General features: G+C 45.9%; 1 protein-coding gene across 1 annotated transcript in view; it reads left to right on the top strand.

Moving 5' to 3' along the window:
- Positions 1-17,669, top strand: part of CFAP36 (cilia and flagella associated protein 36) — a 67,709-nt gene that overhangs the window by 36,876 nt on the left and 13,164 nt on the right. Inside the window, exons 3-8 of the mRNA XM_077282775.1 lie at positions 2,065-2,166; positions 14,774-14,888; positions 15,316-15,403; positions 16,881-16,923; positions 17,019-17,094; positions 17,323-17,483. Coding sequence (XP_077138890.1) covers positions 2,065-2,166; positions 14,774-14,888; positions 15,316-15,403; positions 16,881-16,923; positions 17,019-17,094; positions 17,323-17,483 — 585 coding nt within the window. The remainder of the gene's footprint in view (positions 1-2,064; positions 2,167-14,773; positions 14,889-15,315; positions 15,404-16,880; positions 16,924-17,018; positions 17,095-17,322; positions 17,484-17,669) is intronic.

Here is a 17,669-nt window from a genome sequence, read left to right as displayed (position 1 = left end):
CTAACCTCTTGTGCGGCACGGTATCAAACGCTTTGGAAAAATCGAGATATACCACGTCCAATGACTCACCGTGGTCCAGCCTATAGCTTACCTCTTCATAAAAACTGATTAGATTGGTTTGACAGGAGCGATTTCTCATAAACCCATGCTGATATGGAGTTAAACAGTTATTCTCATTGAGATAATCCAGAATAACATCCTTCAGAAACCCTTCAAATATTTTACCAACAGTAGAGGTTAGACTTACTGGCCTATAATTTCCAGGTTCACTTTTAGAGCCCTTTTTGAATATTGGCACCACATTTGCTATGCGCCAGTCCTGCGGAACAAACCCCGTCGCTATAGAGTCCCTAAAAATAAGAAATAATGGTTTATCTATTACATTACTTAGTTCTCTTAGTACTCGTGGGTGTATGCCATCCGGACCCGGAGATTTATCTATTTTAATCTTATTTAGCCGGTTTCGCACCTCTTCTTGGGTTAGATTGGTGACCCTTAATATAGGGTTTTCATTGTTTCTTGGGATTTCACCTAGCATTTCATTTTCCACCGTGAATACCGTGGAGAAGAAGGTGTTTAATATGTTAGCTTTTTCCTCGTCATCTACAACCATTCTTTCCTCACTATTTTTTAAGGGGCCTACATTTTCAGTTTTTATTCTTTTACTATTGATATAGTTGAAGAACAGTTTGGGATTAGTTTTACTCTCCTTAGCAATGTGCTTCTCTGTTTCCTTTTTGGCAGCTTTAGTTAGTTTTTTAGATAAAGTATTTTTCTCCCTATAGTTTTTTAGAGCTTCAATGGTGCCATCCTGCTTTAGTAGTGCAAATGCTTTCTTTTTACTGTTAATTGCCTGTCTTACTTCTTTGTTTAGCCACATTGGGTTTTTCCTATTTCTAGTCCTTTTATTCCCACCAGGTATAAACCGCTTACAGTGCCTATTTAGGATGTTCTTAAACATTTTCCATTTTTTATCTGTATTCTTATTTCTGAGGATATTGTCCCAGTCTACCAGATTAAGGGCATCTCTAAGCTGGTCAAACTTTGCCTTCCTAAAGTTCAGTGTTTTTGTGACTCCCTGACAAGTCCCCCTAGTGAAAGACAGGTGAAACTGTACAATATTGTGGTCGCTATTTCCTAGATGCCCGACCACCTGCAGATGTGTTATTCTGTCAGGTCTATTAGATAGTATTAGGTCTAAAAGTGCTGCTCCTCTGGTTGGATTCTGCACCAATTGTGAAAGATAATTTTTCTTGGTTATTAGCAGAAACCTGTTGCCTTTATGGGTTTCACAGGTTTCTGTTTCCCAGTTAATATCCGGGTAGTTAAAGTCCCCCATAACCAGGACCTCATTATGGGTTGCAGCTTCATCTATCTGCTTTAGAAGTAGACTTTCCATGATTTCTGTTATATTTGGGGGTTTGTAACAGACCCCAATGAGAATTTTGTTACCATTTTTCCCTCCATGAATTTCGACCCATATGGACTCGACATCCTCATTCCCTTCGCTAATATCCTCCCTTAAAGTGGACTTTAGACAAGACTTTACATAGAGACAAACCCCTCCTCCTCTCCGATTTTTACGATCCTTTCTAAACAGACTGTAACCCTGTAAGTTAACTGCCCAGTCATAGCTTTCATCTAACCATGTCTCGGTTATTCCCACTATGTCAAAGTTACCTGTAGATATTTCTGCTTCTAGTTCTTCCATCTTGTTTGTCAGGCTTCTAGCGTTTGCGAGCATGCAGTTTAGAGGATTTTGTTTTGTTCCAATCTCCTCGCTGTGGATTGTTTTAGAAATGTTCTTACCTCCCTTCTGAGTATGTTTTCCTGGGTCTTCTTTGTTCGAGTCTAATGTTTTTCTTCCCGTCCCCTCTACTTCTAGTTTAACGCCCTCCTGATGAGTGTAGCGAGTCTTCTGGCGAATGTGTGTTTCCCAGGTTTGTTGAGGTGTAGTCCGTCTCTGGCGAGGAGTCCATCGTACAAGTAATTTACACCGTGGTCCAGGTGTAAATGGTGTATTCTCACACATACCATTTTTTGTCATTTCTTCTTATCTTGCAGGTGGAGAAGCTCATACAGGAACATCTGACTGAAATGGGGATTAGTGAGGAGCAGTTTCAGCAAGCGTGCATATCTCCTCTCACTCAGACTCCGGACATAAAGGTGACTTAGAATTATCACCAGCCTGTTATAAATCGTTTGTTTCCTTAAATCATTAAAGAAAAATCTTGTAACTGTAATCTGCAGATTTACATGTAGAACATCGTAAACAGCTGAGTAGTTCTGTTTTATGCACAGGATATGTACATACCACAGCTTATATCAAAGAGCAAAATCTGATTTATTTTTTTAAACATGCAGATTTTGCGATCAAAGGGTGACATCAAAACAGCTGACATGTGCCAGGAAAGATGTGGTCGCTGGTGTGCACATAAAAGGGAGAGACACGACATGCGCCGTACATGTAAGGCGCATGTCGTGAAGGGGTTAAAAATGTTTGCATCGTTTGGCTTTTACAGGCTTTTTTTCCTGCACATTCAACTTTGATCTGATGTCATATAGTGGATATAAAAAGTTTCCCTGGCCACCACCCCTGTTAAAATGCCAAGTTTTGTTAGGGAAAAGAATCCTTTCAGAGCTTTAGCCACTGTCACCCATAATCTGTGCAAACCAATTAAGAAACTAACTCAAATCTTTTTGGGTAGAAAAGAAAAAATAAAGAACCACGCCCCTAAACTAATACTTTGTTGAAGTACCCTTTGAATTTATGACAACCTTCGGTCTTTTGGGTAGGCGTCTATCAGTATGACACATCTAGAATTGGCAATCTTTGCTCACTCTTCTTTCCAGTAGTTCTGCAAATCTGTCAGATTGTGAGAGCATCTACTGTTTAGGCAAACCCACAGATTTGTATTAGATTCTGGGCTCTGGCTGGGGCTTTGATTTTCTACTGGTGAGGCCATTGTTTTGTTGATTTGGAGGTAAGCTTACGGTCATTGTCACGATGAAAGGTAAAATTCCTCTTCATCTTCAGCTTTGAAGGCCTGAAAGTTTTGTTGCAAAATTGACTGGTATTTGGAACTGTTTATAATTCCCTCCACCTTGACTGAAGCTCCAGCTACAAGAAAACAGACCCAAAGCATAAAGCTGCCTCCACCCTGCTTCAATTGTGGGTATGGTGTTCTTTTGGGGATGTGCAGTGTTGGCTTTGTGCCAAACATTCATGACTTTGACAGACTTGATGTAGATTTTGGCAAATCGTAGACCGGCTTGGATATTCTTCTTTGCAAGAAAAGGCTTCCATCTTGCCAACCTTACACCAGAGGCCATAAATGTGAAGAATACGGGAAATTGTTGTCACATGCAGTACTCAAGCAAAACTTGCCAGAAATTCATGCAACTCCTTTAATGTTGCTGTAGGCGTCATTGCAGCATTTCTGACCAATTGTTATTCTTGTCTTTTCACCAATTTTTGAGGAGCATCCATTCTAGGTTTGGCCACTTTTGTATTAAATTTTAGCCACTTCTTGATTGCCGTCTTCAACGTGTTCTATGGTACAGAGGGCGTTCTTTAACCCCTTACTGACCTCGGACGGGATAGTACGTCCGAGGTCAGTTCCCCTGCTTTGATGCAGGGCTCCGCGGTGAGCCCGCATCAAAGCCGGAACATGTCAGCTGTTTTGAACAGCTGACATGTGCCCACAATAGCAGCGGGTGAAATCGCGATTCACCCGCCGCTATTAACTAGTTAAATGCCGCTGTCAAACGCAGACAGCTTCATTTAACTACCGCATCCGGCCGGGCGGCCGGAAATGACGTCATCGCCGACCCCCGTCACATGATCGGAGGTCGGCGATGCTTTAGAATGGTAACCATAGAGGTCCTTGAGACCTCTATGGTTACTGATCTCCGGCAGCTGTGAGCGCCACCCTGTGGTCAGCGCTCACAGCACACCTGAATTTCTGCTACATAGCAGCGATCTGATGATCGCTGTTATGTAGCAGAGCCGATCGTGCTGTGCCTGCTTCTAGCCTCCCATGGAGGCTATTGAAGCATGGCAAAAGTTTAAAAAAAAAGTAAAAAAAAGTGAAAAAAATAAAAAAAATATAAAAGTTTAAATCACCCCCCTTTCGCCCCAATCAAAATAAATCAATAAAAAAAAATCAAACCTACACATATTTGGTATCGCTGCGTTCAGAATCGCCCGATCTATCAATAAAAAAAGCATTAACCTGATCGCTAAATGGCGTAACGAGAAAAAAATTAGAAACGCCAGAATTACGTTTTTTTGGTCGCCGCGACATTGCATTAAAATGCAATAACGGGCGATCAAAAGAACGTATCTGCACCAAAATGGTATCATTAAAAACGCCAGCTCGGCACGCAAAAAATAAGCCCTCACCTGACCCCAGATCACGAAAAATGGAGACGCTACGAGTATCGGAAAATGGCGCATTTTTTTTTTTTTGCAAAGTTTGGAATTTTTTTTCACCACTTAGGTGAAAAATAACCTTGTCATGTTAGGTGTCTATGAACTCGTAATGACCTGGAGAATCATAATGGCAGGTCAGTTTTAGCATTTAGTGAACCTAGCAAAAAAGCCAAACAAAAAACAAGTGTGGGACTGCACTTTTTTTGCAATTTCACCGCACTTGGAATTTTTTTCCCGTTTTCTAGTACACGACATGGTAAAACCAATGATGTCGCTCAAAAGTACAACTCGTCCCGCAAAAAATAAGCCCTCACATGGCCAAATTGACGGAAAAATAAAAAAGTTATGGCTCTGGGAAGGAGGGGAGTGAAAAACGAACACGGGAAAATGGGAAATCCCAAGGTCATGAAGGGGTTAAAGATTTCTCTGACCCACTTGTATTTATCACAGGATGCTGAAACTGTGCATGTGTAATAAGTCTTATAGGTTACTTGCCAATTTACAACTCAGAAGTGATAACGTTCTTGATTTTATTGGTGCTGAAGTTTTGTGAGGTTTGATAATGGACCCAGTGGAATACAGAGCAGCCATCAAGTTCCTTTACTTGAAAGGCGACACACCAAAGGAGACGTTCGAGGAGATGAAAGAGGTTTATGGTGATTATTTCCCATCATATGATGTAGTCAAGAACTGGCATCGTCAATTCAAATGTTGTTGGACTTTGGTGCAAACAGCTCCAATTCCAGGGCGACCCTACTCTGCTATTGATGAACATACCATACAGCAAGTGGAGGTCGCCATTTTGCAAAATTGCCTCTTAACCAGTCGCCACCTAGCCCAAAATTTTAAGATTAGTGTGGGGTCCATGGAAAAAATAATCCAAGACCACCTTTACATGCATATGGTATCTTCTCGCTGGGTTCCTCGGCTGCTCACACCTTTCCACAAACAGGAACGAGTCGAATGCTCTCAGGCTCTATTGATGATGTGCCATGGAAACCAAGAGAATTTTGTAAAACGACTGATCACACTGGATGAAAGCTGGGTCGATCACTATGATCCTGAGACTAAAGTCAAGTCGATGCATTGGAATCATCATGACTCACCGCCTCCAAAGAAGGCACGTGCCCAACCCTCGGCAGGTAAGGTCATGCTCACAGTATTTTGGGACCAGCACAGCATAGTATTGATGGATTTCCTAGCAAAGGATACTATGATCATTGGGGCACACTATGCTTCACTGCTGCGGAAATTGCAGGAGGTCATCAAAACCAAGAGACTTGGCACGCTCACCAAAGGTGTCCGCCTTCTGCAAGACAATGCACCAGTTCACAACTCATATGTTGCCCAAAAGGAAGCATGCTCCTGTGGCTTTGAAATTCTACCACATCCCCCTTATTCACCCGACCTCGCACCATCTGACTTCTACCTCTTTCCAAAAATTAAGTTATTTTTGAAGGGCAAGCATTTTCCAGATGATGAGACTGATTTCTGAAGTCACACCCTGGCTTTTGGAGCAATCTGTCGACTTCTACAGGCAAGGTGTTTACAGTTGCTTAAAGAGATGGGAGAAGAGTGTGTCCCTAGGTGGCACCTATGTAGAGAAGGAATAATAACTGTGCCAAGTTTCATTGCTCTCAGTCCACAGGAATTGGGTCAGGGGAAATCTTAAATGAACGCCCCTGGTATATCTAATGCCTTGGAAAAACATTTTTGCAACCTTCGCATAACTGATATCTTTCAACAGTGAGGTGAGAACAGTCAGACTTTATATGGGATTAATAAGAATCGCTGTAAATGATGACAGCTGTGTACTGACTACTATATAACATAAGTTGAAATGTGTTAATTTTGAACATATTCGCAATCATAAAAGGGTGTTCACGCTTATTCAACCACATGGTTTCATTTTTGTTATTTTTATTTCCCCCCTCAAAATGGTTTATTTCTCAGTAGAATTGTACAGATTATGGGTGACATTAAAGGTGGAAAAAGTTCAGAAATGGATCATTTTTTTTTTTTAAAAGACAACAACCTGTTATTTTAACCTGGGTTTCTAGATTTTTTTTGTTTATATCCACAGTAAAGCTAAGTTCACACTGGGCGTTTTTGCTGCGCTTTTTTCTGCAGCAAAACCTGAGTTTTTTCCTTCTGTAAATTCAGTGCAAGGGCACATGTAAGGCTGTGTGCACACGATGCAGATTTGCTGCGAATACGCAGCGGATTTTTCCGAGCAGAAACGCTGCAGATCCGCACTGTGATTTACAGTACCATGTAAATCAATGTGTAAAAAAAAAAAAAAAGTTGTGCAGAAAAATCAGTGCGGAATTGCTGCGGATTTAAAAGAAGTGCGTGTCACTTCTTTTGTGCGGACCTCCATGATAGAAATCCGCAGTGGCAAAAACTGCAGAAAATCCGCACAAAATCTGCATCAATTCCACGGCAAATCCGCACAAAATCCGCATAAAAACCACGGTAAATTCGCGGCTGCGGATTCTGCCACGAGATGCAGATTTTGTGCAGAAAATTCTGCACCACTTTTCCTACGTGTGCACATAGCCTAAGGCTGGCATGCAGCAGCTCGCACATGGCCACCATGTCCTGAAGCTCCCAGTGTATAGCATTTGTGCTGATGTTAACAGGCGGAGGAGGTTTGGAGCTCTGCAGTTATGGAGTCAGCAGAGCTTTAGTAACTTTTATGCACTCTGTGGCCTCGTTCTGTAACTTCACTTCATGGTTGAGATGTTGCGGTTAAACATTTCCACTTCTCCATGTTAGCTCTCACAGCTGATATTTGGTGGGATATTTAGTGGTGAAGAAATCTCACAAATTGACTTTTGGCATCCTAATACATTACCATGTTAATATGAATGAGCCATCCTGTGACCGATGTTAGTAGAGGCAGCCTGTGCGGTGATGGGCTGGATGTTATACATTTGTGGTAATTGCTTTGAATGGAAAACTTGAATCCAATGATTAAAAAGAACCTGATAGCTATAGATTAGGCCTCTTTCACACTTCCGTTTTTTGCCATCCGTCGTTTTGGTAAAAAAATGGATCCTGCAAATGTGCCCGCAGGATGCGTTTTTTTGGCATAGACTTTTATTGACGGCGGATTGCGACAAATGGCCACACGTCGCATCTGTCGCGCAACGGATGCGTCGTGTTTTCTCCTTCGCCACATTGGGGGACACAGGACCATGGGTGTTATGCTGCTGTCACTAGGAGGCTGACACTAAGTTGAGACAAAAAAAGGTTAGCTCCTCCCCTGCAGTATACACCCTAGTGCTGGCTTCCAGAGACCCAGTTCAAGCTTAGTGTCCGTAGGATGCACACTGGATTTAAACCTTTCTATTCCGGACGAAGGGGGCGACGGATTCTTTCATGTTCCGATCTCCCCCGAACCAACAACAGGCGAGCACGGGAGTTTCACCTCTCCGTATCCTCTCCTGCGACGTGGGAAGCCACTGCCTGAGCTGACCTTTATGGGCGACGGGCCCCTTTCACGGGCACCGATCTCCCCCCGATTTACAGACGAGCACTGGTGTGGTACCTCCAGTATCCTCTTCTGCAGCCAGGCCTTTATTGCCGGACATCTGCCCTGCCCACCAGGTTTCACCCTCGGCTGTACAGAGGCACTATTCCACCGTGGCGTCCGTGCAGTCCCCACTGCATCACTACTGGAAAAGAGCGGATGATGGAAGGAGGCGTACGGTTCCTCTCCACCCCCCTTTCATGGGGATGTGGATGGAGGCTCCCCCAACCCTGCACCGTCCCATTTAGCCCGGGCACCTTTATGGGGTAAGTGCAGATGGCGCGCGCCCCTGCCACTGGGTATGGCCTAGGGGTCGGTTTTTTCTATGGTGGTCACCTTTTCTGGGGGGCTCCTTAGCGGCAGGATCCTTACCCTAGCGCCGCGTCTCTTTTCCCCGTGATCCGCGGGTGCGGGCCGGCCGAGGCCGAAAATTTAGTCCCCGGCTTCGGCCTTCTCCTAGGTCGCACTCCGGTGGCTCCGCCCACTCCACGCATCATTCCTTCGGCCCCTCCCACGCTTCTGGCGCTTCTCGCTCTCTGCAAGATTACATCTCAGAGTCTCGGCAGCCATCTTCCTTTCTGCTGCACGCAGCGCCGGCCGGATTTCTCTTCCCCACGGAGGATTTCCCCTTCTCCACTCAGCATTTCCCCTTCTCCACTCAGCTGTTGCGGGGCACAGGACCAGGTAAGGAGACGACATTAACAGCTTCCCTGCAGCGTTACCCCTCAGCTTCCTCATAGCAGGCTTTATTCATTACATTGGGGTACAACATGTCCCAGTCAAGGAGTAAAAAGATTCCTAAGGTACATGCAACCTTTTTCTCTGCTTGTACCACCTGCCAGGCTCCTCTCCCCAGGCCTCAAAGCTCCCCGCTCTGCCCAGCCTGTGATGCCCAATGTGCCCAAGAGCCCCCCGCCGCCACCGACCCCAGTGTTCCTAGCCCCCCTGAGTGGGCCACGTCACTATCTCAATCTGTGGCTTCGCTAGCTAAGGCGATTGAAGCCCTTCATGACCCCTCTGGGGAGCGGGGTGTTCGTTTTCCTGGTTTGAGAGACCCCTCTGCTACAGGGGAATCGTCGGCCAGCAGGGGCCGCTCTCACCCACAGGAGGTTCAGACATCCGCAAAACGGATCCGCACTACCTCCTGATCTCTCACCACGCCATTCAGCCTCCAATAGCTCCACTTCTCGCTCACCCTCCCCAGGGGCCAGAAGCGATCACGACTCTGAGTATGAGTCTGAGGCGTCCATGGACCCGGATTCTCCGGAGTTCCGCTCAACTGTTGACTCCCTCATTGAGGCTATCACTCATGCGCTAAAGATTAATGATGACCCTAATTCAGCTCCGGATCACGCAGTTTCCTTCACTAGAAACAAGCGATCCCATAAGGTGTTCGCCTCCCATCCGGATTTTCGAGAGATAGTTAAGAGGCATAGGGAGGGACCGGATAAACGCTTTACGGGCAAAAAGGCTCTGGAATCTAAATATCCTTTCTCCTCAGAGCTGGTTAAGGATTGGACTGAACCACCGCTGGTAGATTCTCCGGTATCGCGTTTGGCTACCAAAATGCTGTTATCAGTACCTGACGGGGCATCAATTAAAAGTCCCAGAGAGCGCCAGTTGGATTCCCTGGCGCGCTCAGTATATGAAGCCTCAGGTTCCTCCCTATCCCCTTCCTTCGCTGCGGCATGGGTCGCCAAAGCTATGGTTTCCTGGGCAGATACTCTTGCACATTCCATTCAGGACTAGGCTCTTCCGTCTGAAGCGGCAGACCTAGCCAAACAAATTGCTATGGCGGCAGATTATGTGATGTACGCATTTTTAGACGCAGCAGACTGCGCGGCAACCGCGGCTTCAAACGCCGTCACCATCAGGAGGGCTATCTGGCTTAGAGAGTGGCGGGCGGATTCCTCCTCAAAAAAGTCTCTAATTTCTCTCCCCTTTCAGGGCGGACGCCTATTTGGAGAAAAATTGGACCAACTTATTTCCGATGCTACAGGGGGAAAAAGCAAGTTCCTCCCTCAATACAGGCCAAAAGCTGCTTTTCAGCGCCAACAGCATTTTTGTTTTCGCCCCTTTTGGGGTGGCCCTTTCTGGTCCAACTCCACTGCATCATCTAGATCAGAACGATCTACTCGCACAGACAGAGACTCTCGGCCTTCTTACAGACCGAATCAGTCCTGGCGAGGAAAACCTAGACAACCCAGAACCAGAGGTTCTAGACCTGCCAGATTTCCTTCACAATGACTCGGGGAGAATTCCAGTCGACACCACCGAGGTAGGCGGACGCCTGCTTCTTTTTCGTCACGTCTGGCTTTCCGTCATCCACGACGAATGGGTCAGAGACCTGGTGTCGTCTGGTTACAAAATAGAATTCTCCGTCTCCCCTCCAGCTCGGTTTTTTCCCTCTCGTCTCCCAAGTTCGAGAGCTCAATCACGCGCGCTTCACCGCGCCATCGATTCCCTCCGCCAAAATGGGGTCATCATTCCGTTTCCGGAACACGAGAGATTCAGAGGTTTCTACTCAAACCTCTTCGTCGTGCCAATGAAGGATGGGTCCGCGCGCCCCATCTTGGACTTGAAGCTCCTAAACAAGCACGTAAAAGTACGGCACTTCCGGATGGAGTCCCTTCGGTCGCTCATTGGAGCGAGACGAGTTCCTAGCATCAATAGACATCAGAGATGCTTATCTTCACATTCCAATCTTTCCGCCACATCAAAAGTTCCTCTGTTTCGCCATCCAAGAGGACCATTTTCAATTCACGGCCTTACCCTTCGGTCTTGCCACAGCACCCAGGGTATTCACGAAGGTCATGGCGGCTGTCATGGCCATCCTGCACTCCCGGGGAGTGGTTGTGTTGCCATACCTGGACAACCTTCTGGTCAAAGGTCCATCTTTTCATGCCTGCGAGGCAAGTGTCCGCATTACGTTGGATTCCCTTTCGCGCCTAGGCTGGTTTATCAACCTGGACAAGTCCTCCCCTGTTCCAGCTCGAAGATCTCTTCCCTAGGCATGATCCTAGACACGTCCAAGGGGCTGGTCTTTCTTCCTCAGTCCAAGGCCCAAGCGCTTCAACAGGGAGCCCGGACGCTTTCTCGCCCTCGCCCGCAGTCCATTCGGTTTGTCATGAAGATCCTAGGGTAGATGGTGGCCTCAATGGAAGCGATTCCCTTCGCCCAACTGCATCTCCGTCCCCTACAACAGGCTCTACTGGACAATTGGGACAGGAGTCCCTTTACCCTCGACCGACCATGCCCTCTATCCCCGCAGACCAGGCAAGCACTCACGTGGTGGACTTTGGAGTAAACTCTCCACCAGGGGAGGTCTTTTCTTCCGATCCATTGGCTGGTGGTGACCACCGACGCCAGTCTCCTCGGTTGGGGAGCGGTGTTTCTCCACCACACTGCCCAGGGGCGTTGGTCGATTCGGGAATCAAAACTTCCCATAAACATTCTGGAGATCTGTGCTATCAGGTTTGCCCTGAGACGTTTTCACCCTCTGCTTGCAGGTCACCCAGTCTGAATACAGTCGGACAATGTCACAGCTGTGGCATACATAAACCATCAAGGGGGCACCCGCAGCAGGGCGAGGCAGGAAGTTACATACATTCTCCGTTGGGCCGAGGACAACCACTCCACCATTTCCGCAGTGCGCATTCCGGGTGTCGAGAACTGGGCGGCGGACTTTCTCAGCCGTCAGGGTCTCGCCTCGGGAGAGTGGGAGCTCCATCCAGAAGTTTTTCGTCAAAGCTGCCTTCGCTGGGGGACTCCGGACGTGGATCTGATGGCGTCCAGGCTCAACGCCAAAGTCCCCAACTTCATAGCGCGTTCTCGGGATCCCCGGGCCGTTGGGGTGGATGCTCTGATATTCCCATGGCATCGGTTCCGATTCCCGTACGTGTTCCCTCCACTTCCTCTGTTGCCGCAGGTGATCCGAAAAATCAAGATAGAGGGGATTCCGGTGATCCTTATCGCCCCGGATTGGCCGCGTCGCGCATGGTATGCGGAACTAGTGCATCTCGTATCCGATGTTCCCTGGCGGTTACCAGACCGCCCAGATCTACTGCGCCAAGGACCAATCTACCATCAGAGCTCAGGGGCCCTCCGTTTAACGGCGTGGCTGTTGAAACCTGGATCCTAACTCAAGCTGGTTTCTCCCAAAAGGTCATTTCCACCATGATCAGAGCTCGCAAGACGTTTTCCGCTCGCATCTACCACCGCACCTGGAAAGCCTTCTTCTCATGGTGCAGACTCCGCAGTCGTCCCCCTCTCGTTTTCTCCATTCCCTTCATTCTGGAATTTCTCCAGTCCGGCTTGGATTCCAGCCTGGCCCTCAGTTCCCTCAAGGGCCAGATCTCAGCGCTGTCTGTTTTGTTCCAGCGTAAGATCGCTACTAACTCGCAAGTCAGGACCTTCATTCAAGGGGTCTCCCACGTGGTTCCCCCCTACAAAATGCCTCTAGAGACCTGGGATCTCAACTTGGTCCTGAGCGTCCTTCAGGAACCTCCGTTTGAACCTCTGCAAGACGTTCCACTATCTATTCTCTCATGGAAGGTGGCCTTCCTTGTGGCGGTAACGTCTATCAGGCGCATCTCGGAGTTGGCCGCTCTTTCCTGCCGGGCGCCCTTCCTTTCATTCCACCAGGACAAAGTAGTCTTACGCCCATCTCCCACTTTTCTCCCTAAGGTGGTGTCATCTTTTCACCTTAATGAAGATATCATTCTTCCCTCCTTTTGCCCACAGCCAAAGCATAGGGTCGAAAAGGCCCTTCACACCTTAGACGTGGTACGGGCCCTCAGGAGGTACGTTTCTAGGACTGCCCCTTTCCGCAAATCGGACTCCCTCTTTATCCTCCCTGAGGGTCACAGGAAGGGTTCAGCCGCGTCTAAGGCTACGATAGCCAGATGGATCCGATCGGCTATCCAAGAAGCTTATCGGGTCAGGGGCAGGCCTATCCCAGCGGGGGTTAGAGCTCACTCTACTCGGTCAGTTGGTGCTTCCTGGGCCATTCGGCACCAGGCATCGGCGGAGCAGGTTTGCAAGGCCGCAACATGGTCTAGCCTGCATACTTTCACAAAGCACTACAACGTCCACACTCATTCTTCCGCAGATGCGGCCCTTGGCAGACGTATTCTGCAGGCAGCCGTTGTGCATTTATAAGTCAGATGGTACATAGAGTTATTTGGTTGTATTGTTCCCTACCCAGGGACTGCTTTAGGACGTCCCATGGTCCTGTGTCCCCCAATGTGGCGAAGGAGAAATAGGGATTTTTGTGTACTCACCGTAAAATCCTTTTGTCCGAGCCACTCATTGGGGGACACAGCACCCACCCTGTTAGCCTTACGGCTCGTTACCTTTTTGGTTCTTGACTTTCTCTGACATGTTATACTCTAATGTTATGTATTATATTGTTATTAATCTCCTACTGCTTTTGCACTGAATTGGGTCTCTGGAAGCCAGCACGAGGGTGTATACTGCAGGGGAGGAGCTAACCTTTTTTTGTCTCAACTTAGTGTCAGCCTCCTAGTGACAGCAGCATAACACCCATGGTCCTGTGTCCCCCAATGAGTGGCTCGGAGAAAAGGATTTTACGGTGAGCACACAAAAATCCCTATTTTGCGGACCGTCGTGACGAAAAAACATTCAAGGCAACGTTTTTTCGTCCATCGGATCCGCCATTTCCGACCGCGCATGCGCGGCCGGAACTCCACCCCCTCCTCCCCGAACTTCAGAATGGGCAGCGGATGCCCCGGAAAACTGCATCCGCTGCCCACGTTGTGCACAATTTTGAACAACGTCCGTCGGTACGTCGGGCAGACGGTTTGCGACGGCCCCGTACCGACAGAAATGTGAAAGAGGCCTAAGGCCTTAGTGATGAGCGAGTATATTGTTTGCTTGGGTTTTCCTGAGCACGCTAGGGTTCCAGATACGCCGAATACATGTGAGGAACGCCTGTTTGTTAGGGAATTTCCACATGTATTCAGCTTATCTGGAAGCCATAAATCATGCAACTAAGGCGATGAAAACTAAATCTCCGAGCAATAACAAATACTCGGAGGTCACCCGACCGTGCTCGGGAAAACCCGAGCAACGAGTATTCTTGCTCATTACTACTATAGACTAGTCAAACAGGCGGGTCCTCGGCGGCTTCTCCCTGTCCGCTGCCCATGATTGACATGTATCTGTTTGGTACGCTTATATGGAAAGACTTACCGTATTACTCCTGGGCAGCCTGTCAACAGCTCGGCTCTGTCGCAGAGGGATATACATTAGTTTCTCTCTGAAGCGGCTGAGGTCATACAGCCAGTTACTAATACTTGCTGCCCCATGTATCAGCTGTCACATTGACTTTAGGACGTCAGTCCCAATACTTGTGCCCATGTCAGGTGTATTGGATGGTTTTTCACATGTTACCTATTTATAACGAATTCTCTGATTTTATATATTTATATCCACCATATTTATTAAAACCAGCAGCGCTGTCAGATCAGTATTGTATTCTGCAATAAGTATGTATTGTCTCCTGTCCTGACGGGACACATATGCTGTGTTTTCTCCTGCTATAAATCTTTCTGGATAGTCTTTGAAGGATAACGTAGATTAAGAGATAATACAATTGTAATCCTCCTATTGACCTGAGGTACGTTAATCTACATGGAAATCACCGTGTGCTGTTACTTTCTGAACTGCCATAAACTAAGCTTTAATTGATGTGACAGGGAATTATCAGAATAGACGTAACCTTCAGGCTGTATTGTGATACATCATGGATGGACCTAAATTGTCTTGTCCTTATTTTCTAGAACATGTTGCAGTCTGTGGTCGCCGTAGAAGATTTTCTCGTCTTTAAAGAAATGATGCTGCAGAAGAACCTTGAGCTTCAGCTACAAGCCATTCAGATAATCCAGCAAAAGAATGGTAATACATGGAGATTTCTGCTCTTCATTTAGGGCTTCACCTTTTTCAAAATGCAACTCTGACACTTTTGCGATACAAGCTGTATATGTTATTACATAGATATGTTAGACCTGAGGAGGCTGGTGTAATTACTGTGAAAATCCAAGACAGAATGACTGTATAATCCTTTCTGAAAGTTTTCCCACATGATTATTAAAATTGACTTATCTTGGTATCAGGAAGAGAAAAAAAACATCCTTTCTGACATGGATTTTCCCACAAAGTACACCAGCCTCACCAGGCAAAGACGTCTATTGAATACTGTATTAAGTTTGCATTGAGAAAGTGGTGATGGATACGTGTTTAAAAATGTCTCAGTCAAAGAACAACCTGTGTTTATTTTTTAACAATATACACGTATAACAGTTTTCAAATTTTTGGGAAATAGGTGATCTTCCAGAATGCCTGAAAAATGGGACAGATTTTATTTCAGACCTTGAACAAGAGGAGATAAAAATGATCTCTGAAGCTTTAAGGTGAGCAAAGACCTTTTTGGGTATTCTGCAAGTCTGTATTTGCATAAATTAGACATTTAACACCGAAAAAGATAGTCACATTGTATATTTGCAGATGAGGAGCATGGGCCATAATATATTATTTGTTGTAGTGATGGTCATTGCGAAGATCTTTATACAAGTTACATTCAGTATACTGTGTGCATATTGCAGTTTCTATTCACTTATAACTTGTGTTCTGGGGGCAGCATAAGCCCTGTTCACATCTGTGTTGGCGCTTCCATCACAAATTTGGACATCCATACTGAACAAAAAAGTACAGCATATTGCATTACATTGGAGAAACGATGGACACTGCGGTGGAAACCCAACATTCCCCATTATAGTATTGCGGGCCCCATTGGGCATCATGGATGCCGTAAGAATGATCTGGCGCTCCTGTCGTTTTCTTCTTATGATAGGCTGATTGCCTACAATGGGCGTTGGTCATGTGGCAGCCTTTTCTTTCACATTGACGTGAGGTAGCGTTATTGTATCCTCAAACGCATAAGCATCAGATACCTCAGCAGTCAGCTCCTATGGTTGGGGAACATTACATGCAGCCACACTCTACCCTAGCAGCTGTACTACAAAGTGGCCAGTCATGTGGTTGGCGTAAGAGCAGCACTCCGCTCTATCAAGGTTCCATATGTCCTAGTTGTGGCATATGGAAAGGGAGTGTAAGGATGAGAAAGGGCCTATAACGTTCAAACATGGTGGTCCTAGGAGGGTAACTGCACTTTCAAGTAACTTTTCAACTGTCCTCTATGCACATGAGGACTAATACCATTTTTGGCCATAAAAAGATTTATATTGTGCATTTCACTAGTTTCCCCGCTGTCTGTTAATTTGCAAATGACTCCGCTGAAGAGAAGAGACTAGCTGCTCTTAAATACACAAAAGAGCACAGAGAGGGATTTCTGATAGTCATTCCTTAGCCAACACACAGAACACACACACAATACTGAACGGTGTAGATGTGAATCCAGCTTTAGGGTGAAGTAAAAGACTCGTCTTCCTTTGCCTGTTTTCTCACTCTGCTCTCCTCTCCATAGAGTAGAATAGAAGGTTAAACCTGTCCTCACTGCTAGTAATCAGTCCTGTCTATGTGAGCCAGTTTTTCAGAGTGGGAGATTAGTTTAGGAAGAGGGTAAGAAGTCGCTTCTAAATAGAACCGAGCAGCAGGGTGGCTCAGTGGTTAGCACTGTTGCTTTTCAGCGCTGGCATCCTGGGTTTAAATCCCATCAAAGACATCATCTGCAAGGAGTTTGTATGTTCATCCTGTGTTTGCGCGGGTTTCTTTTGCGCAAAGTTTAACCCCGCTGTATATTTGTACATGTGAGGCAATATTTGCTGTGTTTTGCGGTATAAAGAAGCGATATACTATATTGATCTTTACAGTATTGGGTGTTATTGTATTGTTTCTTTAATTTATACAAGGCAAACCTGCTTTTTCTAGGATATCAAGAGAGGAATACGAACAGGAACAATTGCGCAGAAAGGTTGGAAAAATTACCTTTTTACAAGAAAAATAAATTTCTGTTGCACAATGAACTATATTCAGCAACATCTGACCTGTCCTTTTTTATTTTCACAGGACAAAAATGGATCAGATGTCAATAAAAATCTCCCTAAAATGTCTAAACATGACAAAATGACAACTCCAGAGTCAGGTAATAGCAGGATTTTCAGCCACGCACGGGGGTTAAAATTCGCTGTGCAAAAATCTACAGAAATGATTGCAGCAAATTATTAGCAACTGCACAGCATGTTGTAAAAGCTTGGATTACTTTTGTATGAAAAGTTATTGGCACAAATATAATTGTAAATACTTTTTTTAGGTTTCCCATTTTTCAAGTTTCCAGTGTCACTTTTACTTTTATTGTGTTCTTTATTTGCAGAACAAGTCAAACCTCTTCAGACCATCGTGCGGTCCTTAACGGAGGAAGAACGTCCATACAAACCACCGTCTGTACGATTTAAGGAGCTCAGTAGCACAGAAGCCGCTGAAGCCTGGATGGAGCAAGCCAGGAAAGAAGCTGGCATACAGGGCACCTTAACTGTAAGAACTTAAGTTTCTTTAGTTATGTTTTTAATCACACGTCCTAAGGATGATAACTGTGGAGAATATTAATGCTTTCAAGACCTGGTGATTTTTTTTTTTCCTACTCTTATTTCAAAAGCCATAATTGTTTATTTTCCACAGTCTTATGAGGGTTTGCTTTAATTTGCAGGACATTTTGTAGTT

Source organism: Ranitomeya variabilis, chromosome 2, assembly GCF_051348905.1.
Source record: "Ranitomeya variabilis isolate aRanVar5 chromosome 2, aRanVar5.hap1, whole genome shotgun sequence".
In the NCBI taxonomy this organism is placed as follows: Eukaryota; Metazoa; Chordata; class Amphibia; order Anura; family Dendrobatidae; genus Ranitomeya; species Ranitomeya variabilis.
Note: the sequence above shows the minus strand (reverse complement) of the source record. Positions and strands in the feature narration are given on the sequence as shown.